The following is a 26,645-nucleotide window of genomic DNA, read 5'->3' as shown; positions in this document are numbered from 1 at the left end:
TGACTCCCAGACATCTTTCCCCAGTCAGACTTATTTGTTAATACAGAGCCTGGCTTAAAAGAGGGAGACAGTTTTAAAAACAGCCTGAGGAAGGGCAAGAATCAACAGGTAGGGAACAGTTAAGGATCCCTCTCTTGACTAATACCTCCCTCCTATGACATATCTCAGTATTCACAAATCCACATTAGGATTACATGGTAAATACAGGACTGACATACTCATGATTTCCTCATACATTGTTTCTCTATTGGCCTTCCAAATTTAACTTACATTTCTCTCTTACTATCACTGTCACCCCCACTGAATCTATCGGTGGTCATCTTTTCTGCAGGAAAACAGTGAGAATGTATGTGCAGCTGCAGGTAAGAAATTCACTGCTGTGTAAATATATAAGGACACCACTGTGGACCTAGAAATGTTATCTTTTTGGACTCAAATCCCAGAGTCCTCACATCCAACATGGTCACTGACCATTCAGGTTTGGGAATTCTGGGGTCAGCGTCCAAATAAGGAATGTTTCCAAGCTCTGCTAGGCACTCATACATCAATAGTATTATAGCAATAGCAAGTACATTTCTATATCGCTTATCAGCGCACTTAAGCACTCCCTAAGCAGTTTACAAAGTGTAAGCTAATTGCCCCCAACAATCTGGGTACTCATTTTAGCAACCTCAGAAGGATGCAAGCCTGAGTCGAGCTTGAGCCCTTTCGCTGGTATTGAACTCACAACCTTATCGTGAGTATTAGAAAACAATTGGAACAGGACATCTTTTAAAAATAGCTTGCTAAGGGAGGAGGCAATGGCAGAGAAGGTGCTATAGACAAAATCTCCCACAATTGGCACAATGCTTTCGGGAGCTGAAATGAGAGCTGGAATCTTTCAAACACCCAACTTCCTCTCTTAACAAATGTACCCCATGGTTTGAGAACTGTTGCAGTAGAGCAACTTTAGACTCAGACGCAAAGGATGGAACCTGAGATCTTCTGGGTGCAAAGGAGGTGCTCTTTGGCTGAGCTACAGAATATGATCCTCAGTTAACACCAATTTATGATCAATTACAACCTCTCTGAATTTGGACTTAATGCTAAATGGCAGTCTGATAATAGCAGAAGGAAAAGCTTGCAATCGCCTCCTTTCAGCCGCCTCAAAGAAAAAGTGTCATGTGATGTACTTGAGACTCATTCGTACAATGCTATTCCACAGTTTAATGCTATGTCTGCATGATGCCACTCTTTCTTGCTTTCTCTCCAAAGCCATTTTTCTCCTCCTTCCTGATATTATTCATGATATTATATGTGCACTAAAGAAAAAACAAAACCCTGAACTAAATCCAACTACTAGTTATAGCTAGACTCAGGGCTTGTCTACACTTGCCAAAACCACAGACTCATCTGGTGCAATGAGTCCTCACGACGCATGCAGTGAAGCGCTTCTTTAAACCGCTAATCCAGTTTAACAGAAAATGTTGTTTACTCTGGAGTTTCCAGGACTCCATTCTGACCTCAGCAGAAGCAATGATGACAAACAGGTTCTCACTATGGGCCAGCACAAATGATGAAGTATCACTCAATGGCACATTTGGACACATTTAGCCCTCATTGTGTCAACCAAGGGCAGCTGTCGACAATAATACTCCGGATTAAGGGTCCAGTGTAGATGAATTCAGTTAATTCCTGAATGGTAAAATAACATTGATATAAAACCCACTGATTCAATCACTCTACTCTTTTTGGAACTAGTTTTTAGATTTAGGCCACTATTGCCCTACAAACAGCAAAATATATTTTCATTTTATGGATTATTTTCTGGATGGAAACATGGATTGTTCCAGAAAAAGGAATGTATCCATTCATGACCTTCCAGTTTGCAAACAGGGGTTAGTACAGGGGTGTGAATTATGTCATCCTCCAGATGTTAGACTGAAACTCCCAACAGCTAATGGTGGGGAATAATGGGGGGTTCAGTCTAATGACTGCATGTTTTCCACCTGTAATTTAATAAGAATCTGCATTATGCGCAGAGCTTGACAAAGTTACTTTTAACTGCATTTATTTACTTATCTGAACATTTATATAGCACTCTATGTCCTACAATCTTGGGGCAGTGTGCAAAAAAACCACAGTAAACCAATTTTTAAAAATATAAAACCAGAAGAAATAAATTCAAACAGTTAATGGAAGAATTCTGAGTAGTCCAAAAAAGTAAGTTGAACAAATTCTGTATCTATGGCCTCAAACAGGCAGGGCAAAAGAAGTGGCTAGAGGCTACTCCCACGCCAATTGCTGCTGGACCGTGACAACTGCATGCACTCAGTCCCAATTTAGTCCCGACCACAGTCCTAATCAAGCCAACCAAAACGGAGCAGTTTTTGTCCGCTCATTTTTGGTCCGGTTCTTTTGCCTTGGAGTGGCATCAGGGTGGCTTCTGGCCACATTCAGGGCATGTGTCATCTAAACACCACGCTCCCAATGCAGCCCAATAGCAGCCCTTTTGGCCTTTCTGTTTCAGGCCTATATTAGCCATCCTTCATATAATGCTTTTTGAGATTTCCAAGAGATGCTTGAAAGGATTCTGTTTTCAAATACATGGCTGGTTGGTGGGTTGGTTAGTTGGTTGCTTTCTTTTTCTGAGCAGTACAGACCATTAGTAAATAGACTATACATACCTAAACCAGAAATATTTATGGCTTTTACAGATTTCTTCATTTTATAAAGAACAGTTCGGTCAACATCCAGTGCCTACAAAATGAAAAAAAATGCTCAGGTCAAATTTAATATTTATAAATCATCAACAAATTGATGTAAATAATCAACATGAACACATGGAAACAAACTAATATACTAGGTAACAGTATTTTAAGATTAAAAAAAAGATATCGAAATCTCATTACACAGAGTACCTTTAATTCTGTTTTCTTCTGGGGAGGAGAAAGACTTGCCACAGTAACCCAAGTGTTGTCAACCCCACAAAACTGATTACTTTTTGTTGTCACTATCAGCTTAACAGCCCAAACTCAATAAAACCATTAGTATTCCTACAATGTTAAAATAACACTGAAATTTCTAATAAAACCTGGACTTCCATGTTGCTGAAATAGCAAGCAAATTAAACCACCAAATTAAAACCAGCATTAACAACAGGCTTTCATTGGTTTTGCACAGCTATTTACTTTTTTATTGGCACACCTGACCAATATGAAGTTGCTCCCTGCTGTGATCCAGCTAAGCAGATGCAGCTATCAACAATACCATGTTTTTCACCAAGACAGCATCAGCATTATATTCATGAGCTACCAGGAGCATCATGAATATCCTCTAAAGGAAATTAAAAGATTCTGCCATGATCTTACCTCCTAAGCATGAATAGTAAAACAAGGCAAGCCTACAACAGTTGGGAGAGGAACAGAGCCAAATAAAACACATTCCAAATGCAAGAAGCAAAGCAGCAGCTTAATTATTAAAACAGTGGCAAATGTTCATCTGGTCTAGAGAGGACCGGAAAAGTGTGTTGACAGTGCACCACAAACAGTGCCAGCATTGTGTGTACAAAGCTTATTTTGTACACAACAGAGAAGTCCCTTAAAATTAGGTTGGAATATCTTTCATGTACACAATATATATGGGAGCTTGAGTGTTGGACTAGGACGCAAAGAGACCAAGGTTTGAATCCTGAGCAGAAAACCCACTGGGTAAACTAGGCAAGTCACTCTCTTTCAGCCTCAGTGAAAAGCAATGGCAAACCACCTCTAAACAGATCTTGCCAAGAAAACCCTGTAATAGCTTCACCTTGGGGTTATCATAACTCACTTTCCACACAAAAGGAAATTTGGGGGCAGGGGAGCCCTCATCTGTTATGTTCTATTGTTGTTGTGTGTCTTCATGTCACTTCCAAATTATGGCGACCCTAAGGCAAACCTGCCATAGCAAGATTTGTTCAGAGGGGGCTTGTCATTGCCTTCCTCTGAGGTTGAGAGAGTGTGACCTGCCCAAGGCCACCCAGTGCATTTCCATGGCTGAATGGGGATTTTAACCCTTGTCTCCCAGCGTCCTAGTCCAACACTCAAACCATTACATCATACAGGCTCACATTATCTTGCAATATGTTTGCCTTTTAAATATACATTAGAAACCTCATCTCAAAAATGGAAACAATTCCAAGAATATGACAGTTTTAATTACTCATCCAACAAAACAAAACCCACACACTACTGTCACAAAACTCAAAATATAGTGGACCCGATATAACTGTTCACATGTTCAGCTGTTTAGGATTCATACAAAAACAACCTGCCAATGACATTTTACATAAACCCTCATACATTTACAATATAGAACATCCTTGAGACTAACAAAAGTCTTGTCAAACTGTCATGGGCGACAATACTACACATGCTTTGTTTTATTCCTCCCAGGATGCGTTTAGCATTTAAATCATGCTGAAACCCTGCGGTTATGTATGTCTGTACTTTGAATAATTAACTCATTACAAAACAAAATGGAGACGGAAAAACTGGAGTTTTCAACAAAACTATAAAGGCAGACTTGTAAAACATGCCTTGTGTTTCCCTGTATCTGTATCCCCCTAATATTTAATAATAATAATAATAATAATAATGAAGCAAAACATGAGAATTTCCTGCACTGATTTTAAAGGAATGCTTCTTTTGTGGCACTGGAGTAACTGAGTACTGAATAAGTAAGGCTTTTAAATGTCTTAATGGGCTCGCCCTTTGTGTTTCTCTGCTCTTGTGTGGAGAGAGCATTACCCTTTAGTGCTTTCTTCGCTCTTCTCTCCTCTTTCAGCATCTGCAAACATTTTCAAAAAAAGCTCATGCATTTCACCCTCAGGTTTAATTTTGAAAGCCTCCATTTTTACTCTGTGCATTTTACTGTTCCCGCATGCATTGTTTTCATCTTCTTCATTCATTCTTTCCCCATCAAGAATAAGAAACAGATCTGTCCCATTTTCTAGCCTTACATCTGCAATACTGAAAATGCAACTTCCATTTTCTAGGTATCTTCTTGGCTTTCCTTTCCTAACACTAAGCAGCACATTTATATTGTATTTATCCAGTTTATAGAAGATGCTAAAAAGAAAACTCAGTTGAGGTTGAAATCCTGGTGTCGGGTGTGCATTTTAGGGACCATATAATACCAGTCCTGCAAGAACTGGACTGGCTTCCAATTTGCTTCCAAGCTCAATTCAAGGTGCTGGTGTTGAAGTTAGGTGGTGGGTATACATGGCTATATAACACATTATATAACACAGTGGGCATATAACATGACTTTCTCTGTACAGTAGTAGTGCCTCAACTGTGGAATTCCATACACAGAGAAATTTGGCTGGTCCCATCTTTTTAAAGCTTCCGGCAGGCAACCAAAACGGTGCCATTTCGTGGGGCATTCAATGTCTGAAATTGCTGTTCCAACTTTCAAAACTGGATTCTAGGATTGTTTTTAGACCGCTTTTAGGAATTTTATAAAGAATATTTCAATATGTTTTTAAAATGTTTTATCTTTGTATTGTTGTAATGCCACTACAGTCTGGATAGATTCCTATTCTTAACTAGTAAATTTGAAAGGTGACAATATCACTAATGAAAATGATTAAAAAGAATGAAACACAAAAAGAGGTTTTTAGCTCAGATCTGCATGTCTAGTGGTGGATTAACCTTTTAGGCTGAAATATATTCAGACTACGGACATGTCTTCATTTGTATATACCACATTGTGACATTATTTTGTCCATCAGATTTATTTTCTGTTCACCAATTACCAACAAGAGATTTCGTCTCTGTTTATCCCAGTATTTATTTATATCATTGTATGTTCATATTTTTTCTTGCTTCTTTGGTATCTTCTTTGATTAAGGCAAGAATACTGCTTGTCATATCATAAGCAACATGCATTGGCCAGATTCACACATAATGGTGACCTATGCTGTAGTTTACTGAATTTTGGATTGTTCTTCTGTATAAATCTATTCCTGCAAACAAAATTTGATTTGCTAGTCAGCCACAAATACAACAGTAAGCCATGTTGTTGCTAGCTTACAAAATCTAGATGCTTTAATTAACCATTTGTAAGCCACTCTGAGAGCCTTTGTGCTGAAGAGCAGGGTATAAATATTCTAAATAAATAAATAAAAATTTAAATCATGGCTTGTCATTTCATCTAAACCAAGAACTGTAGCTTGCTTCCCCAGCTATCTGCCATTAAATAGGAGTTCACAAAAGGGACGGAACATAAACAGACCAGATATGAAGAAAACTAGCTCAGTATTCCATAGAACTATCCATGGCTAAATCTATAAACTACAGCTAACAGAAACCATGATTTAACATGTCATCCACACTAGGGCACATAGCAAAATTGTGCTGTGAGGCTTTCTCTCCTTTTCTGTTATGCAGGATGCATCCACAGTGTAGAAATAATGCAGTTTAACACCACTTTAACTGCCATGTTTCTATCTTACGGAATCCTGGGATTTTGTGAGGCACCAGGACTCAGGCAGAGAAGGTTAAAGGCCTTGTAAAACTACAGATCCGAGGATTCCATAGGATGCAGCTACAGCACTTAAAGTCATGACAAACTGCATTATTTCTACATAGTAGATGTACCCATAGTTTATATTCAGGCTTGCCTATACATATAGATTACACAGCATAAAAAACAAGCCACTATAATGAATCATAATACACTAAACTATTTTTTTAACCAATTAATTTGACGTAATGCTTAATACTCTCAAATGTATTCTGAATATTCTGGTCTTTACATCTGTGTGGCATTTCAAACAAACCCAGAAAATGATACAGCAGAATAAGCTTTACAGATTGGAACACGTAGGTGTAATGATGTATTTTTAGCTGCCAATTAACTGACTACCATAGATTTCAGGTTGACAGTGTTCCAGCAACCGGTTCTGGTTAATTAGCCATAATAAGAAGTTATAATTTCCACAACAGCCTTAGCTCTAGCACACACTGCAATGATATTTTAAGTTACAAATTGAGGAGGGTATTCCAAGTTTGGAAACTCAAACTTTAAAACAGAAAATGAGCGTATTAACATCTTAGATTAGAATAAGATTTAGGCTGCAATTCTGTACATCACTGGTCTAAAAGTAAACCCTGTTGAACTCAGTTTTCTTCTGAGTCAGTGTACATATAAGTGCATGATAAATCTGCTGTTTTGAATAAGCCAATTTGACCTGTAATTTCTGAGTTTCCTAGACCATAGTACTTCTGCTCACCTGTAGTCCACCAGTACTTCTTGGACCTAGGCCTTCATGCAATGTATTTTCTCCATTCAATGTCTCCCTACACCTTGTTGTTGTTATTAACTGCCATCAAATAAATAATAGTAATAAAAGCTTTATTTATAGCCCGCCTTTCCAGAGATCAAGGCAGGTTACAATGGTGGATTTTGCAATCCAACAATATACAATTTACAATAAAAACATTGTCAGGAATTTACAATTACATTATATAAAACATTATATAAAACAACAACAATAACAATTCCAAGCTAGCAGCAATTGTAACAACGGTGAGGGGGAGAGGGATCACAACAGGGCTATTGGGGGTATGCCTGTTTGAAAAGATACGTTTTCAGCCCTTTTTTAAATTGGGCTAGGGAGGGTGTCGAGCGGAGCTCATTGGGGATCGAGTTCCAGAGCTTAGGGGCCGAGGTGGAAAAGGCCCTTTGTGTAGTGATGGCTCGTCTAGCATCTGGAACTCTTAGGAGATGTTTATCACCCGATCTGAGTGTGGGGCGGATTATATGGAGAGAGGCGGTCCTCTAAGTACCCTGGGCCCAAGCCATTTAGGGCTTTATAGGTGATAACCAACACCTTGTATTGTGCCCAGAAGCGAATAGGCAGCCAATGTAGATCTTTAAGTACTCATTACAAAACAAAACTTCAGTTTATGGCAACCTTATGAATGAGAGACGAACAGGTCACTAGTCTGTCATCAACAGCTTTGCTCATGTCTTGTGCACTCAGGGCAACCATGGCTTCCTGGACTGAGTGAGTCTATCCATCTAAAATGAGGTCTTCCTCTTTTCCTACAGCCTTCTACCTTACCAAACATTACTGGCTTTTCTAGTGAGTCATGTCTTCTTGTGATGTGGTCAAAGTACAGCAATCTCATCTTGGATTCTTGGGAAAGTTGAGGTTTGATTTGTTCTAGGATCCATTTATTTGTCTTTATAGCAGACCACAGTATCCAGAGAACTCTTCTCCAACATAAAATTTCAAGTGAGTTGATTTTCTTTCTATCAGCGTTCTTCACTGTCCAGGTTTCACAACTATATATAGAAATAGGCAATACAATGGCATAGACAATCCTAACATTAGTATTCAGTGATATACACTTCATGAGCTTGTCCAGTTTCTTCATAGCTGCCCTTCCAATCATAGTCAGACTTTGCATTATATCTTTTGACTCCTTTGGCTACATCTCTCCTCACTGTTAATGCCACCCATCTCATCTTAGATTTTTATTTCCTGAGTAAAAAGTATGTAATTATTTGACTTAAAATGCCCAGTTCCTTGCCACTTTAATTCACTCATCCCAAGTACTGCAATGGTTATACATCCTATTTCTTGCTTTAAAATGTCTATCTCCCTCTGATTAATGCTTCTCCTGTTCCTATAGTATGTGTTGTGTAGCTACAGACTTTCCTTTCAGCATGTCAATAGCTAAAGGTTCTTTCGGCTTGAGTCCAGTTGTATCTTTAGCTGCAGTGCTACTTGCAGTTGTCCTCTGCTGTACCTTAGTAGTTTGTTGAGTGCAATTCAACCTGGGAATTTAAACTTTTGGCACTATCTCTTGTTTCATATTGGATTGTCTCATTATAGAGTTTTACTGTGCCTCCTTCTGCATAGTACTAACAAATGTTATCTACGGTGCCACTGCCATTGTCATTCAGAGATCCTCTGTCAGTGTCTCACAAACACTTCACTATTGCTACTGCCTAGTAGCTATCTGGCACATTTAGTCTGGCTTCTCATCAAAAGTGTCTAACATGGGAGACCCTACCAGCAGCACTGCTGCCATCAGCATAGCCTCTTGCCATACAGGAGCACACAGTCTCATCAGCATCGAAGGTAGTGCCATTGGTGGGCTTAGTCCCACTGAAATATAGCTCCATCCCTATTCCCAGAATCTATGCAAGATTTGTCTTCTCTCAATTCACATAGCAGCTGCAATGAATATGTAAAGTGTAAAAGGCATGATTTTTTTTTTTTGAGCTATTACAATGTGGCTGTATTTCAACATAGTCAGGTTGAATGCTTTGGCGGTAACGTTTATATCCAGAATTATGTTGAAAGAGGCAATTACTGGTACATGAAGATTTACAGAGCTGGCAATTTAACCAAAACAACAACAACAGAAAACTAAAACATTGACTGACCCCCAAATATTCCAAGCTAGAAATACTACTACGGTAGTGCTGGGATGTGACATACAGAAGTGAAAACCATACCAGAGCATTTCTTACTATTCATCAGTCCTGAGATTATCCTTCTTTCTGCACTAAGTTGAACATTTGAGAACAGTGTAGCATCTTGCCAATTCAACCAGCAAAGAGCAAAGATGCAGATTGTGACAGAAGCTTGAAGGCATACTTCTTTTAAAAAGCTAATCTTAATAAGGCTTTTGTACATATTTGCACAATCAAGTATTAACCAAGTGACCCAGAAATATTTTTTTCAATTTGTCTATCCTCTTTCTTCTGCTCTTACCCCTACGGCCATCTCCACAACCATTTAGCAACAACTCAAATAGTAAGAGTAGTCTAAGCCAGCTTTGCATGATGGAAAATTGGTTAATGTGGTATTTTGTACTGTGCGTGCATGCACATAAAATTCTTATGAAGGATGGGATAGTCTGGTAATATGGATTTCATGTCGTGAGTACAGATACCTGTTAAAGGAGTCATGAACTCTGCATTCATGTGACTGTTTACATGCACATCTATAAAAAACAACAGGGACAGATTCTGTTTTAAGATTTAGCACAGGGGTAGGCAACCTTTTTGGGCCGGGGGCCGGGTTGCTGTCCCTCAGGCGACTGGGGGGCCGAAGCCGGGGGTGGAGCTTCCACCCTCCGGGGGCGGGGCCGCATGCCGGGGGTGGAGCTTCCACCCTCCAGGGTGGGGCCGCATGCCAGGGGTGGAGCTTCCACCCTCCGGGGGTGGGGCCACATGCCGGGGGTGGGGCCACATGCCGGGGGTGGAGCTTCCACCCTCCGGGGCGGGGCCACATGCTGGGGGTGGAGTTTCACCCTCCGGGGGGCCAGGCCTCCCCATCTTTGCAGGCCCCTGACAGGGCCCCAGGCCCTGTCAGAGGCCGGCAAAAAAGCCTCTTGGAGGACCCCAGTGACGGCACCAGGCCTCCTGGAGGCCCGCTGCCACCGCTGGAGCCCTGTTGGAGGGCGCCACCGACGGCATCGGGCCTCCAGGAGGCCCGCTGCCGCTGCTGGAGCCCTTGAACAGGGCTGCGACGGTGGCATTGGACCTTCCAGGGGCCTGCTGCCGCCGCCAGAGCCCTGTTGGAGGGCGCTAATGACGGCATCGGGCCTCCAGGAGGCCCGATGCGGCCATCGGAGCCCTATTTGAGGGCTCCCTCGGCCGCATCGGGCCTCCTGGAGGCCGAGGTCGCGCGAGACTTCGCCTCTGGGCGCCGCCATTTTGGGCGAAAAATGGCGGCGCCCAGCGCGGCTTTTTGCCACTATGGGCGCCGTTATCTTTTTGCGTGGCGGCGGCAGCGGCAACCGCCCCCAGGGGCCACAACGAAGGCCTCCGGGGGCCGGATCCGGCCCGCAGGCCGGAGGTTGCCAACCCCTGATTTAGCAAATAAAAAACATAGCTTGAAATAGCAATGTTATTACATCTGTAGCTTGGGAAACCATTTGCTGCATCCAGACTGATAGTTTCCTAATAGTGCATGTTAACCTATTGAAGCATCATATGCTTACACTACACTAACAATCTCCCAGAGGGGGCGGGAGGGTTTTAGCATGCAGAAAACTATAGCACAGAATAGGAAATAAAAGGTTATTTTTAAAATAATAATAATAATAATAATAATAATTCCTTTATGAAGCTATTACTATGTTCTTCCAAGCTGTTCTACAAGAAGTACTGCTGAAACACACTCAAAACTACATACACTTTCAAAAACAGCATAGCCTCATTTCAAATTATTACTTTTATATTTTAGTCAATACCAATACCAAGTTAATCTCTTTATAACCTAAAGGGACAGGTTAACATATAGCTTGGACGAAGTGCTTCATTATCTACTTTCCAACAGAAATCTGGCCTTTTCTAGATGTAGTTTCCACCTCAATAAAATTTAGTCCCCACTGCACACATATGGCAGGCAGTTTAACAATTATTCACCTACATCACATAAGACATCATCACATTATGCAAAGCTTTAGGTTTTCTCTCAGAAATTGAAAAGATCTTGGAGAATTATAATAGACCATTCTTGTACATGATGTTTGTCACTTTACTAAAGTGTATTGTAAATGCTCCCTCTGCCACTGTTGCACCAGTGAAATCACCCCTTGAGATACAGTGATCATTTTCACTAATACATACTTAATATTGTTTGCTTTTTGCAAATTGCCATTATTGCTATTCTTTCTGCTCCTTTTCCATATTCTCCTCTTCCCCAGTATTTCTTTTCTTAATTTCTTCTGGTCCTGACCCTACAATCCTTGTTTGCTAAATGTCTGAAACCTGCCAACTGGGAAGATCTAAACTCATACATACACGTGAGTCATGCCCAGAAAGTGCCTATCCAAGACTTATCTAGCCACACCAAAAAATAAAATTAAAAAATGATGGCCGTTAAAGGGGATGGATAAGAAACAAAGCCACCGGAATACCAGCCCAGGCTTGACAGGCTACAATGGGAAGGAAGAGAAAAACAAAAGTATATAACATAACATACACACAGAGTAAAGCCCTCGCCAAATAAAATACTGTGTGTGTGTGTTGTATGCCTCCAAGTCATTTCTGACTTATGGCGATATAAGGCAAACATATCATGGGTTTTTTCTTTGACAGGATTTATTCAGAGGAGGTTTGCCATTGCCTTCCCTTGAGGCTGAGAGCATTTGACTTGCCCAAGGCCACCCAACAGGTTTCATGGCCAAGCTGGGAATCAAACCCTGATCTCCAGAGTCATAGTCCAACACTCAAACCACTATGCCATGCTGAAATACTACTCCTTTAAAGAAAAAATAAAGACTGGGCCTTACTGGTGTGATTCCTCTTTCTCTGGAACTCACCATGCCAACAATTTTCTAGGCATGGTGTACAAACATTCAGCCATCCCATTGAATCTCTCAATCCTGACAACCATAAGACATTCTGCGTAGGTCTCTTTCACTCTGTAACACCGCAAAGCACTCGACAGGATAGCAGCTGGTCAGTAGGACAGTGATTCACTTTAGTCCAAACTTTAAAGGAACTATTTTAAGATGTTTCAATCTACCCACCGCAAACAAATTCAGCACCTTGGAGAGATATTTTAAAATTGGGGCTAAGACCCAAAGCAAAATTGACATGGAGGCCACCAGCTACCACTGGGAATTAGCATCCCTTCAGAGGAGGTTATTTGGTTCTTTAGTCAGGGAAAGGAATCATGTAGACCTTCAGGTGCTGTTGGACTGCAATTCTCATCAGTTCAAGTCAGCATAGCCAAAAGTGGAGGATGCTTAAGGATGCAGTCCACCAAAATCTGGAAGGCACCATGATTCTCCTCTCTTCCTAAAGTGGTTGTTACTGGAAAAACAAGGAGTGGAAGCAAGTGGCATTACCACAGTCTGGTGGCATTGCCACTAGCAAGTATTTCAGGTATTTCAAGTGCACTCCTGCTCCCACCTGCCCTGGTAGGCAGCTCAACCACCTCAAGCAACCATAATGTGCAAACTTCACTTTTCTTATCCATTTAATGCAGAGGTAGGGAATGCTGGGCTAAGAGGCCTCCCTTTTTCAGTTCCTTGAAATATATCAACTCCTTCTGCTGATGCATCAGAATACAAATACAAATGTCTACATAATTTCCACATTCCTCCCAGTATTTTATGAGGACTAGATGTAAATGATGTTCTTTCCACTATTTCGGCTTCTTTCTCTAAAAGTCAAAGTCTTTTATATTATAGCTGTGTTGTATTACAGAGATGGTCCAAGATATTTTGCTGCTTGAGACAAAGGACGTGCTGGTCCTGCCTCCCCATTCCATATATACAAATTGGACAAGCATTTTCCATATCTGAGGGCAACCGATTACTGTATATACTCACGTATAAGTCTAAATTAGTTAATAAAGTGACGTCAAAAAACTGAGTCAACCTATCCATGGGTCAATGTTTTTTAACACTTGGTGTTTTTTTAAAAAGGGAACATCCACTGGTGAAAGGCAAAAATATAATCTGCCTTGGAAGCACTGATCCCCCTCTCCTCTCTCATTCATCCAGCGTTTAGTATGAGCACAAACAGTTATGTCTGCTGTAAGTTCTTTGGCACGGTTTCCTTTCCTTCATCCATTACATCCTTTGTTACATGCCCCTAAGTTTTACCCTTGGCTTATCCATGGATGATATCAAAATACATCGTTTTGGCCCCAAAACTTGCCCTCAACCTATATGTGAGGTCAACTTATGGTAAAGTATATACGGTAGCTTAAGTGCGTGGGGGCACACAGCACAGCAAATACAAGTCTGTTCTTCCTACAAAGGTGCTGCTCCTTGCTTTCCAGCATGTCTGCCTGTGACAGCTGCCCCAATGCACCTAATGGCAAGCCTGGCCCTGTTGTAATGCATGCTGAGACTATGTACAACCATTTTGCTTTGCAAATTGATATGAGATCCAAATAATTTAAGAATCAAATGAGAATCAGGAGTGTAGATGTATTTTATCACAATTACACCAGGAGGCATAATTTAAAATAAATGGAAACAAATTTGTAGCTTATGCCATTTCAATAAAAAGATCATACACTATCCCAGCAAACCCTTTAAATTATGTCACGAGGGGAAAGACAGTTCCTGGAGAAGCTACATTTTAAAGACAAATATATTCTAGAGCTGCTGGTTCATAGTTAGTCTTCGGGATAATTATGAAATTAATTTGGTTCTTCAAAACCAAAACACAGGTTCAGTTCCCTCTTCGTAAATTATAACTTGCTCATGTGAGACCTTCAAAAGATCAAAACATTATGGATCACTAGGGTTTTGCTGGTTGTAGTGAACCTATTTTTACAGCACTGACGCTGGAAAGGCCAGAGATTCTGTCGTGTCACATTGCTCATTTAATGGTTCACTACATGAAAAGTTCATACAAATTCACCTTCTTGACCCCACTGTGTAACTGAACAATGAATTTCTAAGCGCCAAGCTGTATCAAAAACCCACTGATCACTACATATACTTACATCCTCAGTTTCTAACCAGAACACACTACAGCATCTGTTATTTACAGCCAAGCCCTCCAATATAAGCACATATGTTCAGACCCACAAGATTTACATGGATTTATAACATGTATTTCTCAAACTATCCTACCCACCTAAGGAGGTAAAAAAAGAAAATGACAAGGCAAAATTCCTGAGAATAACACAATCCTCTCACAAGCTCTGGGAGCTTGTTGGCCTACAGCCTCCCAATTATAAACCACTACCTACTTACAACTGGCTACATAATATGGGTGGCAATACAGGGACATGGCCCTGCCACAAACCCAGATGCCAACTCTGCCCAAACATCTACTCTGGGAGCACCAATAACAGCATCCAAAACATCAGAGGTCCATTTACTTGATCTTCCTCCAATGTGATATATGCCATTCTATGTCAGCAATGCCCCTCTCCACTCTACATTGGATAAACAAGGTGGGCTCTATACAAGAGGATTAATGGATAGAAATCTGACATTAGAAATAGCAAAACCCAAAACCAGTTGCAAAACATTTCAGCCTTTCTGGTCATACAATAAGGGATTTACAGCTTGCAGTCATTGAAGACGGAAATTACAAAGGAAAACTATAAAGAGAAACAGCTACATTGAATTACAATATATTCACAAATTTCAATCCATTAGCAGAGATATGAACAAAGATAATGGTTTTATGGCACACTACATATATTTATACAAGCTTTCTCATCACTGCACATTTAACAAAATTAATCTCAGTTTTGAACTCTGGGAAACTGACTATTAGTAAGCAACACTATTGCTTTCACACATCAGCACTAAGTGATCACTTTAAAGACTGCATGAGAGGAGTTATTCTCTCCATGTCTGCACAGAAAGATGGCAGCAATGGGAATAGAAAGATGCTTTTCTGAGCCACCTATTTTTCAATTACTTGGCCTCAAATCAGGCAAGTCTATAGAGTCAAAGCCCTATGGGAGGACTGACTTGGACAATCATCTGTGTCATAGGATACATGATTATCTAAGCCACACCTGTCATGTTGCTTCAGACCTGGAGACGTTCCTGGAAGTCAGGCATTCAAGGCCTTGTCTGCACTAGCCAGGATATTCTGGGGCAGCATGGAGTATCATGGCCCCACAGCTGCCCGGATCTCTCCCCATTAGCTGGCCCTCTGTTCCCGCATTGTGGTGGATATCTGCACGAGCATCCTTTTGAGCCGTGGGTCACTTGCTTCTGAGCTCAAAATGAGGAGCCAGTTTGTGGCAGATGCATTAGGCAGCACAGTGGAACATCCATGTAGACAGCTGACATGGCGCAAGGACAGGGGTGCAGGATCTTCCCAGAAGATCTGGAGCAACAGGTAAAGTGCCAGATATTCTCCAGACTGCTTGCACCAGAACTGGGGTTTGGGTCATCTGTCGTCCGAACATGTTGACACTAGTATTGGGGGGGGGGGGGCTTTTGAACTGAAAAGGCCTTAGTGCTAACAACTTTTTCCTCCTGTTGCTCTGACATTTTCCTTCATTTCCTTTCTTCACTGTTACTATTCTCTTTTTGCTGAGGGAACAAGGTCTGGCTCCCTCTATTAATATAACTATTCCAGAGGAGGTATGCAATCTCCTCTTTAACACACTGTGCAAAATATGAGTTGTGTTGTGTTCTTTATAAAAACTCCTGCTCCATATGATTTGGGGCAATACCATCCTTCCACAGTAGCCTCACTCCATAACATGATGACTGGAATCTTTTTCAGGAAGGTTTTTGTACAGGGGGGCAATAGGGAGAAGGCAGTATAATCAATTGCATGAGTAGCGCTCCGTTCACTCAATCTTTCATCCCAACCCATTTGTATCTTTTTAACAGCTTTTAATGACTAGTAATTAATGACAAACAAGATATTTAAACAAACTCTTTTTAGCATGTGTCAAATCTTTACCAGTCTCACTGGAAAATGAGTTAATGTGATGAGTAAAGCATCTATACTCATATGAATTGTTAGCTCAGGTGAGCAATCCAAGGGTAAAATCAACCCCACCCTTTCAAACTGTGGCCTGGTTCTCATATATTGTACTCTTCTTGAAACTACATTGAAGAAGTCTCACCATCCTATGAGAGCAGTAAAAAAGACGGATCCCTTTCACAGGGAAAATGTGGTGGAGAATAAATTTCTGTGCCTATGGGGAATACAAAAGATACAGGAGTAAAGCACACCCTTACTCTTCCATTGTGGATCCAACACAATTTTTCTTCTGTCCCCTGTGCAGCATTTGCCTCAGGGTTAAGTTGAGAATTGGAAATACTGAGAAAAACAAAAGCCTAGCATGACTCCAGGACAAGTTTTGAATCATTCGTTACAAGCTACCTTACTGACACAGACCTGTTTGTAGAAGGATATATGGTCAGCCCTCCATATCCACGGATTTTTTATCCATGGAGTCAAGCATCCAGTTTGAAAATATTTTAAAAATGTATAAATTCCAAACGCAAACCTTAATTTTGCCATTTTATGTAAGGGACACCATTTTACTATGCCAATGTATTTAATGGGACTTGAGCATCCACGGATTTTGACATCCATGAAGAGTCCTGGAACCAAACCCCAGTGGATACCAAGAGCCCACTGTACTTCTATGCTGCCTTTTTACTAAAAAGAGACAAGGTAATATACAAGAGAACAATGTAACAAAATCAAAAATTAAAAAAATTAAAACCCATAAAAACACAAGAATATATTGAAAAGATGTTATCACCAATTAAAAGCAATTACTGTAGGTTGTTTTGCTCAACTGTTACTGATCTCATCTGCAATAAATATTATGACTTATTTTATTTGTGGTATTTATTTATTGTCTTTCACTCCTCCAAGCCCCCCAGGGCAATGTACAGTGTGTAATAATGCTTTAAAATATTAAACAAATAACTAAAAACCAATTATAAAACACTTGTGGTTTCTCTTTTCAAACAGTTCAAAAAACAATTTGTAAAACGACTTTAATAACAGTTCTTAAAACCAATTTTTAAAAGCAGCCAGAGCAAACACCCCTTGTTTTAAGATCCAAAGGCCAATTGAAACTGCAGCATTTTCATTGACTTCTAGAAACTCAAAATGTATGGAACCAGTCTTGCTTGCCTCTGAAAGGAGTTCCACAGTTGGGTGCTCCTACAGATAAGGCCCTGTCACACTGTCATGCCAGCCTACCCTCATGAGGTGGCGGGACATAGGGGTGGAAATTCAATAATATTTGTTTTTAAATTATCAAAAGACGTTTTTTGAGTATTGAGAAACGTTGACAAGAAGGATCTTGGACTGAGGAAACTCTCTGCAGTTCTGGACATAATCTGTGCAATATTCACATGCAGCTGTTTTGCACAGATAAAGCTCTTTCCTGAGCAGAAAATGCTGCAATTGAGGTCATTTCATGTAAAATTTGCATGTGGTTGTTTTGCACAGAAAACAGCATCTTCTGCACAGGAAACGGTCTATTATTTTCTGTACACAAAAAAGCACTTTCCTCAACAGAAAATGCTGTTTTCTATGCAAAACAGACACATGGAAATTATGCACCGAAAAGTCTCAAACTGAGAATTGGCTTCAAAAACTGGGGTTTTCAAAATCTTTCTTGCAACAGGAAGAAAATGGCTAAAACTACTTGTTGCTTCCCTCAAGAAGAAACTTAGTAAAGAATTACTTCCCTAATGGGGCACACAAGGGGGCCTACACTTAAGATTTTGGACAGGCTCATATGGGAGAAGAAGATCTTTCAGAGAACCTGGAACCAAGCAGTTTTCCATTTTTATAAGCAGAGTTGTCAAAAGCATGAGCACCATTGCAAATTTCCATTTGAGAGAGCATCATTCAGCCACTTAAAGTGGAGGCCAGACATGTAGACACATCTGAGCATAGTTACAAGGGTGGTCTTACAATGTGTGGGAGGGGGGAAGCGCCCAACCACAAACCATTGAAAATGGTTATGCCTCCCATGCAAAGGAATGAAAATACACCAAGAACTATATCACTAGATTTCACATACTCTCCCACCAATTAGTGTTGACATACTGTCTACAAACAAATATAAATCAACCACAGCATGCTACTGACTGCACACTGCCGGCTTTGTAAGCAAAGTTTTAATGGAAACAGCCTTAAGCACCTGGGACAAATTCATCAATAGGTTGTCCACATAGATCCCTGGAAGTCATCAATCTACTGCCTTCATGTTTCACTGGCTTCCTAGCTCTCTCCTGTCTGTTAGCAATGACCTCTAAAATCCAGGATAGTCTAAGATTAAGAAGCGAAAGTCCACCCCTTCATTGCTAAAGGGTAAGCAAGGTTAACAAACATATCCCCCTTGACTGCTAGGAGGTCACCACTGCTCCCAAATGCACAAATTCTGACAGACCAAGCAATAAGAAAACAGAGAAAAGGGAGAATACCACACATGCAAGACATTTCTCTTACTTAGCATATGACTCAGTGTTTGGGTTTGTTATAATTCATGATTGATTACACGGCTACAGCAACATCAGCACTAGGCAGTTCTAAAGTCAAGAATACTTAGCACTGATGGCTTTTTTAGTTTTAAGAATTAATTCAGCAGTGTCGGAAAAACAACAACCAACAATGCTTACCACAGAACAAAAGAAAGTGTGTGTGTGTGTGTATCTGCCTTACTCCAAAAATGGGACTCAAGACAGTTTACAAAAGCAATACATCTGGCAGAAAGCGTCATAATTTTTTTATGTGATATTGAAGGACTAATAAAGATCTGTAAGGATTGAGAAAGATCTATAAGTATTGAAAGAGTTCTGAAATATTCTATTCAGTGAGACACACCAGGATAGTATACTTTGACGAGTGTAAAGGTCAGTTTGATCTGTGCTGTTATCTCAGAATGTAAGCAAAGTCCACAGAGGAAATGCAGAGTGACAGTACGACTTTTTCCTCTTTAGATACACTACCAGTAAAGACTGTCTTTTTAGCTACGCTAGCAACAAGAAATAGTAATCCACAGTATACATATTATACAAATATTTAAAATTTTTGTACCTCTCCTCTGTATCACTATTATTTTTAGTTTAGCTTTCTGTTAATTCACTTTTATGATGAACTATCATTTGGCCATCATTGTTACTAAAGAACTCCTGCTTCTTCTTCTTCTTCTTCTTCTAACTATCTCTTGGTACATTTTCTCTCTCCACATTAGTTATTTTAATGTCTTAATATTTCTATTCTTATCTCCCATATCTCTTCCCAGTACTGTAAGATTGGGGACTATTCTCTTTCAAATCTTTCCATTGATTTATTGTTGATCATATATGTTAATCTGCATTAACTAATTTTCCATGTCTCTTTGCTTGACAGCAATCTGGTATATTTTTAAATTAAATACATGCATCCCTCCACATTTACAGCTTTGACTTTTGCAATCTGATTATTCACGGATTTTATTAATATGTTCTTTCTAGGAATATCTAGGTCCTCCAGCGCAACTCTATGGACAACTTTAACCACAAGTCGCACTAAAGGATCTAGAGATTCCTAGAGAGAACACTCCAATGGGCATTTGTGGCTCCTCCAGCACAACTGTATGGTCAATGTCTGGCAGATGTTGACCACAGAGTTGCACTGGAGGACCTAGAAATTCCTTGAGAGGTATTCTCTCAGGTAAAATAATAGTGTTTTGGTTATTTGCCGTTTTTCCACATTCACGGGGATCCTGTGCCCCTAACCCCAGCAAACATGGAAGGATGAGTGTACATGCACACACACATCAAGTTCCAGAGTATGAAGGGGGAAAAGTGAGCTAATGTTTCCTAGAACAGACATTCCTTGTGTACCTCTACATTATCCATAAAAAAGTATCTTTTAGAACCAGGAGTTCCAGAAATATTAGATATCTTGTGTGTAAGGTATATGGAATACATGGAGTAGACTTCTAAGAGATAAACTATGCCCACCAGATCTTTGTCTGCTAGTTTACATTCCATCAGTGAATATGTGAAACTGGAAATTTTTGTCTCAAGATGCATCACTTTACACTTCATGTTGCTTACTTCTCTTTACCATTTTAAACCTCATTCTCTCATCTTAAAGAGAACCTTCCAAAACACTGCAAAATCTTTTTTCTTCCCAAAGCTCTAAATACTTTATTGTCACTGGTAAATATGACTACTCCTAATTATAGTAATTTCTAATTACAGGTTTTGCATCAGGAGATTCTCTATATCTCAAATGGCATAGATACACATATTTTACATTTCAGTTTAAAAACATTATGTGTGCAATTCTATTGTTTTCCAATATGTCTCCTCCACAGCTTTTGCGCTTAAAATCATTTAGTGGATAGGTTTCACCATTTTGTAAAGATACATGCAAGCAGGCAAAATTAATAATGGCCTTCCTAGCAACGCTGAGTCTCTCCCACCTTACAAATAGTCTCAGGTCGCTGGACATACTCTATGTCTTATGAAGGCGCATATCTGTTCCATATCATCTCCATCTTTGTAACACTTGAGAAGCAGGAGTGGGAAAGTGCAGCTTGTGGGTTACATGAAGCCCCCAACCCCTTTTTCACAGCCCCAAATTCCCCCTCTCAAGCTTCCAGGATCTCAATATGATTTTACCAATGTCAAATGCCCCCAGGACCCACCAAACTAGCAAACAACCTCAAAGAACAACCACCAGCCAAAAACAAAATTGAAAATGATGTCATGTCTCCTCTTTCATTCTGGCATGGCAATCCAGCTTGATGAAAAGTGAAGGTGAGATACCTTGACACAGTTGTCTCCCCCCCCCCCCACCCACAATGATCATCACTGGTAATAAACCTAGGAAAGCCTGGGAATATAATAACCTTGCTTTTCTTCCCCAAGTGATGAGAGAATTAGGAGCCACCACTTCACACAAATTCATCTCCAGCAGCAGAACCTATCAGCTCTGTAAAAGCAGACCAGGTTGAATCTCCCTTATCCAAAATGCTTGGGACCAGAGTTGTTTCAGATTTTAGATCATTTTGGATTTTGATTGGAATACCTGTATTTACATATAAGTACATGGGATACCTTGGAGATGGGACAGAAATCTAAACACAAAATTCATTTACGTTTCATACATATCTTACACACACATAACCTGAAGGTCATTTTATATAATGTTTTTAATACTTTTGTGCATGAAACAAAGTTTATGCATACAGAAGCATCAGAAAGTATAGGTGTCACTACCCATGGAAAAGTTTGGTTTTTGGAATATTTCAAATTTTGGAATTCTGGTTAAGGGAGACTCAACCTGTCGCACAGTAATTTGTCTATTTTGGAAATAATTATCTGTGTTTTCTAATACACATTAGACAACTTGTCCACCAAAGCACTGAAAGCAAGTCTTGAGGTTTCAAAAGGGTATCAGAGAAAACAGAATTTGTCAAATTGTCCTTCTAAACAGGAAAGTCTTTTATTTCCCAAAGGTGCCACTGGATTACTGTAAATATATGTTAGATTCTTATGAACTTCCATATAATGAAACACCAGTTTCTGTTGTATAATGTAATACCAAAGAGCGCAAGAGGTCTACACTTCCTACAAGTGTTGTTCATTATGTTAAAGTGAAAACACAACAAAAGGAAATGCCTTATAAAGAGTCAGACCACTGGCCTATTTAGTCCAGTACTGCTGACACTGACTGAAAGTGTTCCTCCAGTCTTTCACAGTCCTATTTGGAAATGCCAGGGAATGAGCTAGGGAACTTTTACAGCCATGTGCTGTGCCACATAGCTATGAGTACCTAAACCCCAAGGATGAATGAAAGGAATTCATTCAAGTTTTTAATTTAAACATTATATATATTTAGCTGTGTTTTTTCCTAACCAATTTGTCAAGGTGCTTTTAAAAGCAAGCAATATAGGAATATAAACCACATAACAATGTAAATAAACCTATCTACAGTAATGCCTTTCCATCTAACCTTCTCCTGCATATTATACAATGATGCTGGGAAAGTTGACATGAGGACAGATTGCAAGCAGGTAAATCACAGGAAGGGGTTTGCACTAATTTTTGCATCCATTTTCTCCCTGAAAACGCCTTCCCCAACTATCTATACAATTTACACATATTTGGGAAGGGAAGATCAGAGTCTAGGTACTCGTGTGGTCTGAACCTTGTTCAGAAGCTATGTATAGAAAATAAATATAGAAGAGTTAGTTCTCCTCTGTAGTGTGTTAACAATGGAACAGAAAGCAGTATCCCAGAGATCTGACCTAATCTTCAGTTTCTGTATCAGATCCTCAAAAGACTTTTACAAAAAAATTGAAAAATTAAAATTAAAAAATGGAAAACAGATGGAGGATTAACAGTTATAACCAACAAGTAATGAAATGAGGTTGGGGATTGTATTAAACTGGTTAAAACAAATTAATCTTGCTAGATGGGAGGCATGATCTGACTATCTTTGCTATCAGATCATTCCCCCTCCCCCCATTTTTAAGGAGGTCAATCTTATACAAATGGGTGAGATTTGTAGCTGCACTGTGTGTCACAGTACCTGCAAAACAACATGAAGTATAGTTAGGACTTGGCAATATTCTATAATGTGACTCAGGGAACAGGGACCAAAACAGAGCTGCATAGATGGATGCATGATAAGGATTTTTTTCACTCTTCTGCCTTTGTTCAAATAGTAATCCTGTCTGATTGATAGGGATTAAAATGATTAGCAAATGTATGTGGCTTCCCAAATGGCTTTCCTAAAACAGATTTCACTAGGGCTATATATCTACATCTATATTGAGAAAGCATGTTTTCACAGAAAATGAATTGCAGCAAATATGTTTCATGCTCCTTTATTTCCTTGAAAATATTAACAAAAGCTTTTCAGGAGACCACAACTCACTTGTTCCACTATAATATCCTCGGACGTTTTTGAGGTAGTCACATACATACTTAACATAATGCCTAGACAAAATTATAGACTTCCAGTTAAAAAGAAGAAGACAACCCTACAGTGATAATCTACTCTTTACCATGGTCCAAAAAAAGGGGGGGAGGGTCTGCACACAGCAGGTGGTTTATACAGCACACTGCAATTCCTAGACAAAGCTGAGGATTAGTGAACCAAGTCTCAGCCTACGCTCTAATTTCTGGCTTTTGTTGACTTAAAGTCAGATGCTAACAATGAGGATGCAGCTGTAGGAGATGACATTAAAGAAACATGACTGCCAAGGGGAATAGTTGTAATGTTTTGCACTAGTGTGCTATATTCCACAAAAAAATCTTAGGAAAGTGATTTTAAAAAAAATAGTGTTCAATCATTTAAAAACATTTGTGGGAGAGAAAAACTCATTGGTGGACCAAGTCTACAAAAACATTGAAGCTGTCCTTGACTCCTCACCATCTTGTAAACCAGCACTTTCCCAAGACAATTCCTAGCCACAGCTTATGAATTCTTAACACGACATCCCAGACAAATAAAGGAACACTGCTTTTTAACAATGACATCCCACCCAATAAACAGATGCACATCCTTCAGTTCATATTTCCTTGCTGTCATTCAAAAACCATGCTACTGAATCCCACTGGATTAGCCTTGGATCATTGTCAGTAGACAATGTGTTTTGCTAGGGCATTCATTTCAGGTGGCTCACAGTACTGACTAAGAAATTATCTCCCATATTAAAAAAAAATCAAAGTCAATGCACTTCAGTGTCTTTTGGACTGGTTTTAATTGCTTAGTGAAACATGGGAGGGGGGTCATAAACCAAAGGAAGGCAGGATTCCTGCTAGTGACATTTGCAGGCATAAGCCCAACCTGTCTAAGGCCGAGTCTGCATGGAGGAAAAGAAGCATTCATCACCCATTCCTGCACTGACCTGTTTAGATTATGCACAGGGCCCAAATGGGCAATGCATGTATCCAATCCAGACTCCAGGGTGATTCTCTGGAGTAAAGAAGCCCCATTTGCTCCGAATCAGGCCAGAGGTTGGAGGAATTCACTGCACACTGGTGCAGGAACAGGGGGAAAAGCTGCAGCGGGCAGGTTGAAGAGGTCAAGAGGAAGCTCCCTGAGCTACTGACCATATTCCAACTCCCACCAGAGCACTGTCACTTTGTTTGCATTTTATTGGGACTGGGGCCAGGACGGGGGGGGGGGGGGAGTGTGTGTGGACACTGTTGCCCGTATTGGTCCGTTGTGGGTGCGGGTAGTACGTACAGCTCATCCTCGCCACAGATCTACAAGCCCTGACAGTAAGTCTGTCTTGTCAGTGTGGAAATAGCCCAAGGGTGCATCTGCACTGCAGAAATAATGCAGTTTTATACAACTTCAACTGCCATGGCGCCATCGTAGAGAATCCTGGGATCTGTCATTTTGTGAGGCACCAGCATTCTTTGGTAGAGAAGGATGGCTTGTAAAGCTACAAATCCCAGAATACCATAGGACAGAGCTATAGCAAAGTGGCGTGAAACTGAATTATTTCTAGAGTGTAGATACACCCTAAGTCATTTTGTTGTTGCTGCAGAAGTCAAAATTCCCTAGCATGAACTTTCTCACACAATGACCAACCTCTCCCCCAAACCCACCTTTTAGCTGCTGCAGGCCACCTAGTAACAATTCCCTGGCTGGTGATATTTGGAAGTGAGATAACATTACAGAGTTCTAGCAGATTCATACCCGTGACCTCCTTAACTGAGTCCATCGTGTGGTCTTCCTCTCTTTCTACTTCCCTCCACCTTTCCTAGCATTATTGTCTCATCTAATGAGTCATGTCTTCTCAGTAGGGTAGACAGTAAACCAGCAGCCTCCCTCTTCTCTCTCATCTAGAGCTAGGTACAAACTTTAAAGCTAATCTGGGTGCTAGCTAGTTGATTTTGAACATGTTTGGGTGTCACAAGATTTTTCTAAAGAAACCTGGTCTTTGCAAGCAGTCCTGAACTGATAGAAGCTGGTCAGTTGCTCTTACTGCATTACAGGAGCAGCAATGGACCTTCTGTTTGTGGTTTTTTAGTTGTCACATTCAAATCTGGCAGGATCCAGTACTCTGCTTTCTTTTTCATTCCCAACAAACAGACAAAGGCATGGGTGATTTATCTGTGCTGATGACACTCAGCTCTCTCTCTCTCCTTTTCATCCAATTCCAAGCAAGCTGTTTTGGTGTTTGCTGTTAGTATTATGGACTGGGTGAGGGCAAACTGAAGCTTAATTTATAAAATACAGGCATGCTCCTGGTCAGTCAAAAGAAAGACGTGCTCCTGGTAACCAAACAGAGATCCAGCCTGTGCTGGATGGGGTTACACCCCCCCTTGAAATCTTTGGTTCATGGCTTGAATTTATTCCTAAATTCAGCCCTAAAGCCTGGAGGCCCAGGTTTCATTGGTGGCCAGGGGTAATTTTGCACAGTTAAACCTGCTCCCACTCTTTGAGGTAACACATACCTTGATTGCATCCTGTTTGGATTACTGTAATGTCTTCAACATGATATTGCATTTGGAAATTACAGTTGTCCCACAATATTCGCTAGGGTTAGGGGAACAAGACGCCCGTGAATATGGAAAAACCGCAAATAACAAAAACACTGTTTTTACCTGAAGGACACCTCTCTAGGAATCTCTAGGTCCTCCAGTGCAACTCTGTGGTCAATGTCCAACAAACATTGACCATAGAATGGCACTGGAGTAGCTACAAATGGCCTTTCAGTGCAACTTTTAGTTAAAGTTGACCATAGAGTTGCACTGGAGGACCTAGACAGTCCTAGAGAGAACATATTAATAGAATCCGTGAATAATCAAATCCGCAAATATCAAAGCCGCAAATATGGAGGGATGACTGTATTAAAAAAATGTAGTGGGCCATGGCCAAGCTGCAGACCAGGTCTAGTTATAGCAATCATATGGGCCCGAACAGACAGGTCAAAATAAAGCTGCTTCGAGGTATGCTGTTTAAATGCTGTATGCGTCCTAAGAGGCTGGAAGCCGCCCCAAAGCCATGCTCCCATCCTAAGGAGCACAGCTTTGGTGCAGCTTCTGGATTAAGATGTGTGTGTCATTTAAACAGCATGCCTCCAAAGTGACCCAAAGCAGCTTTATTTTGGCCCATCTGTTCGGGCCCATATAATTCCCTTTTTGAAGCATTTCCATTGACTACTAGTCCATTTCCAGGCATAATTCAAAGGGTTGATCATGATCTCTAAAGAC

At 40.3% G+C, this 26,645-nt stretch overlaps 1 protein-coding gene across 2 annotated transcripts in view; it reads right to left on the bottom strand.

The window, feature by feature from the left end:
* The window catches only part of LOC149282344 (arf-GAP with SH3 domain, ANK repeat and PH domain-containing protein 2), a 124,930-nt gene that overhangs the window by 88,693 nt on the left and 9,592 nt on the right, over positions 1–26,645 (bottom strand). For both annotated transcript variants that reach the window (XM_089498302.1, XM_089498304.1), the window contains exon 2: positions 2,667–2,739. In XM_089498302.1, coding sequence (XP_089354428.1) covers positions 2,667–2,739 — 73 coding nt within the window. The remainder of the gene's footprint in view (positions 1–2,666; positions 2,740–26,645) is intronic.

The sequence above is a fragment of the Sceloporus occidentalis genome, unplaced genomic scaffold, assembly GCF_023333645.1.
Source record: "Sceloporus occidentalis isolate IW3139 unplaced genomic scaffold, rSceOcc1.0.p SCAF_118, whole genome shotgun sequence".
Taxonomy (NCBI): domain Eukaryota; kingdom Metazoa; phylum Chordata; class Lepidosauria; order Squamata; family Phrynosomatidae; genus Sceloporus; species Sceloporus occidentalis.
Note: the sequence above shows the minus strand (reverse complement) of the source record. Positions and strands in the feature narration are given on the sequence as shown.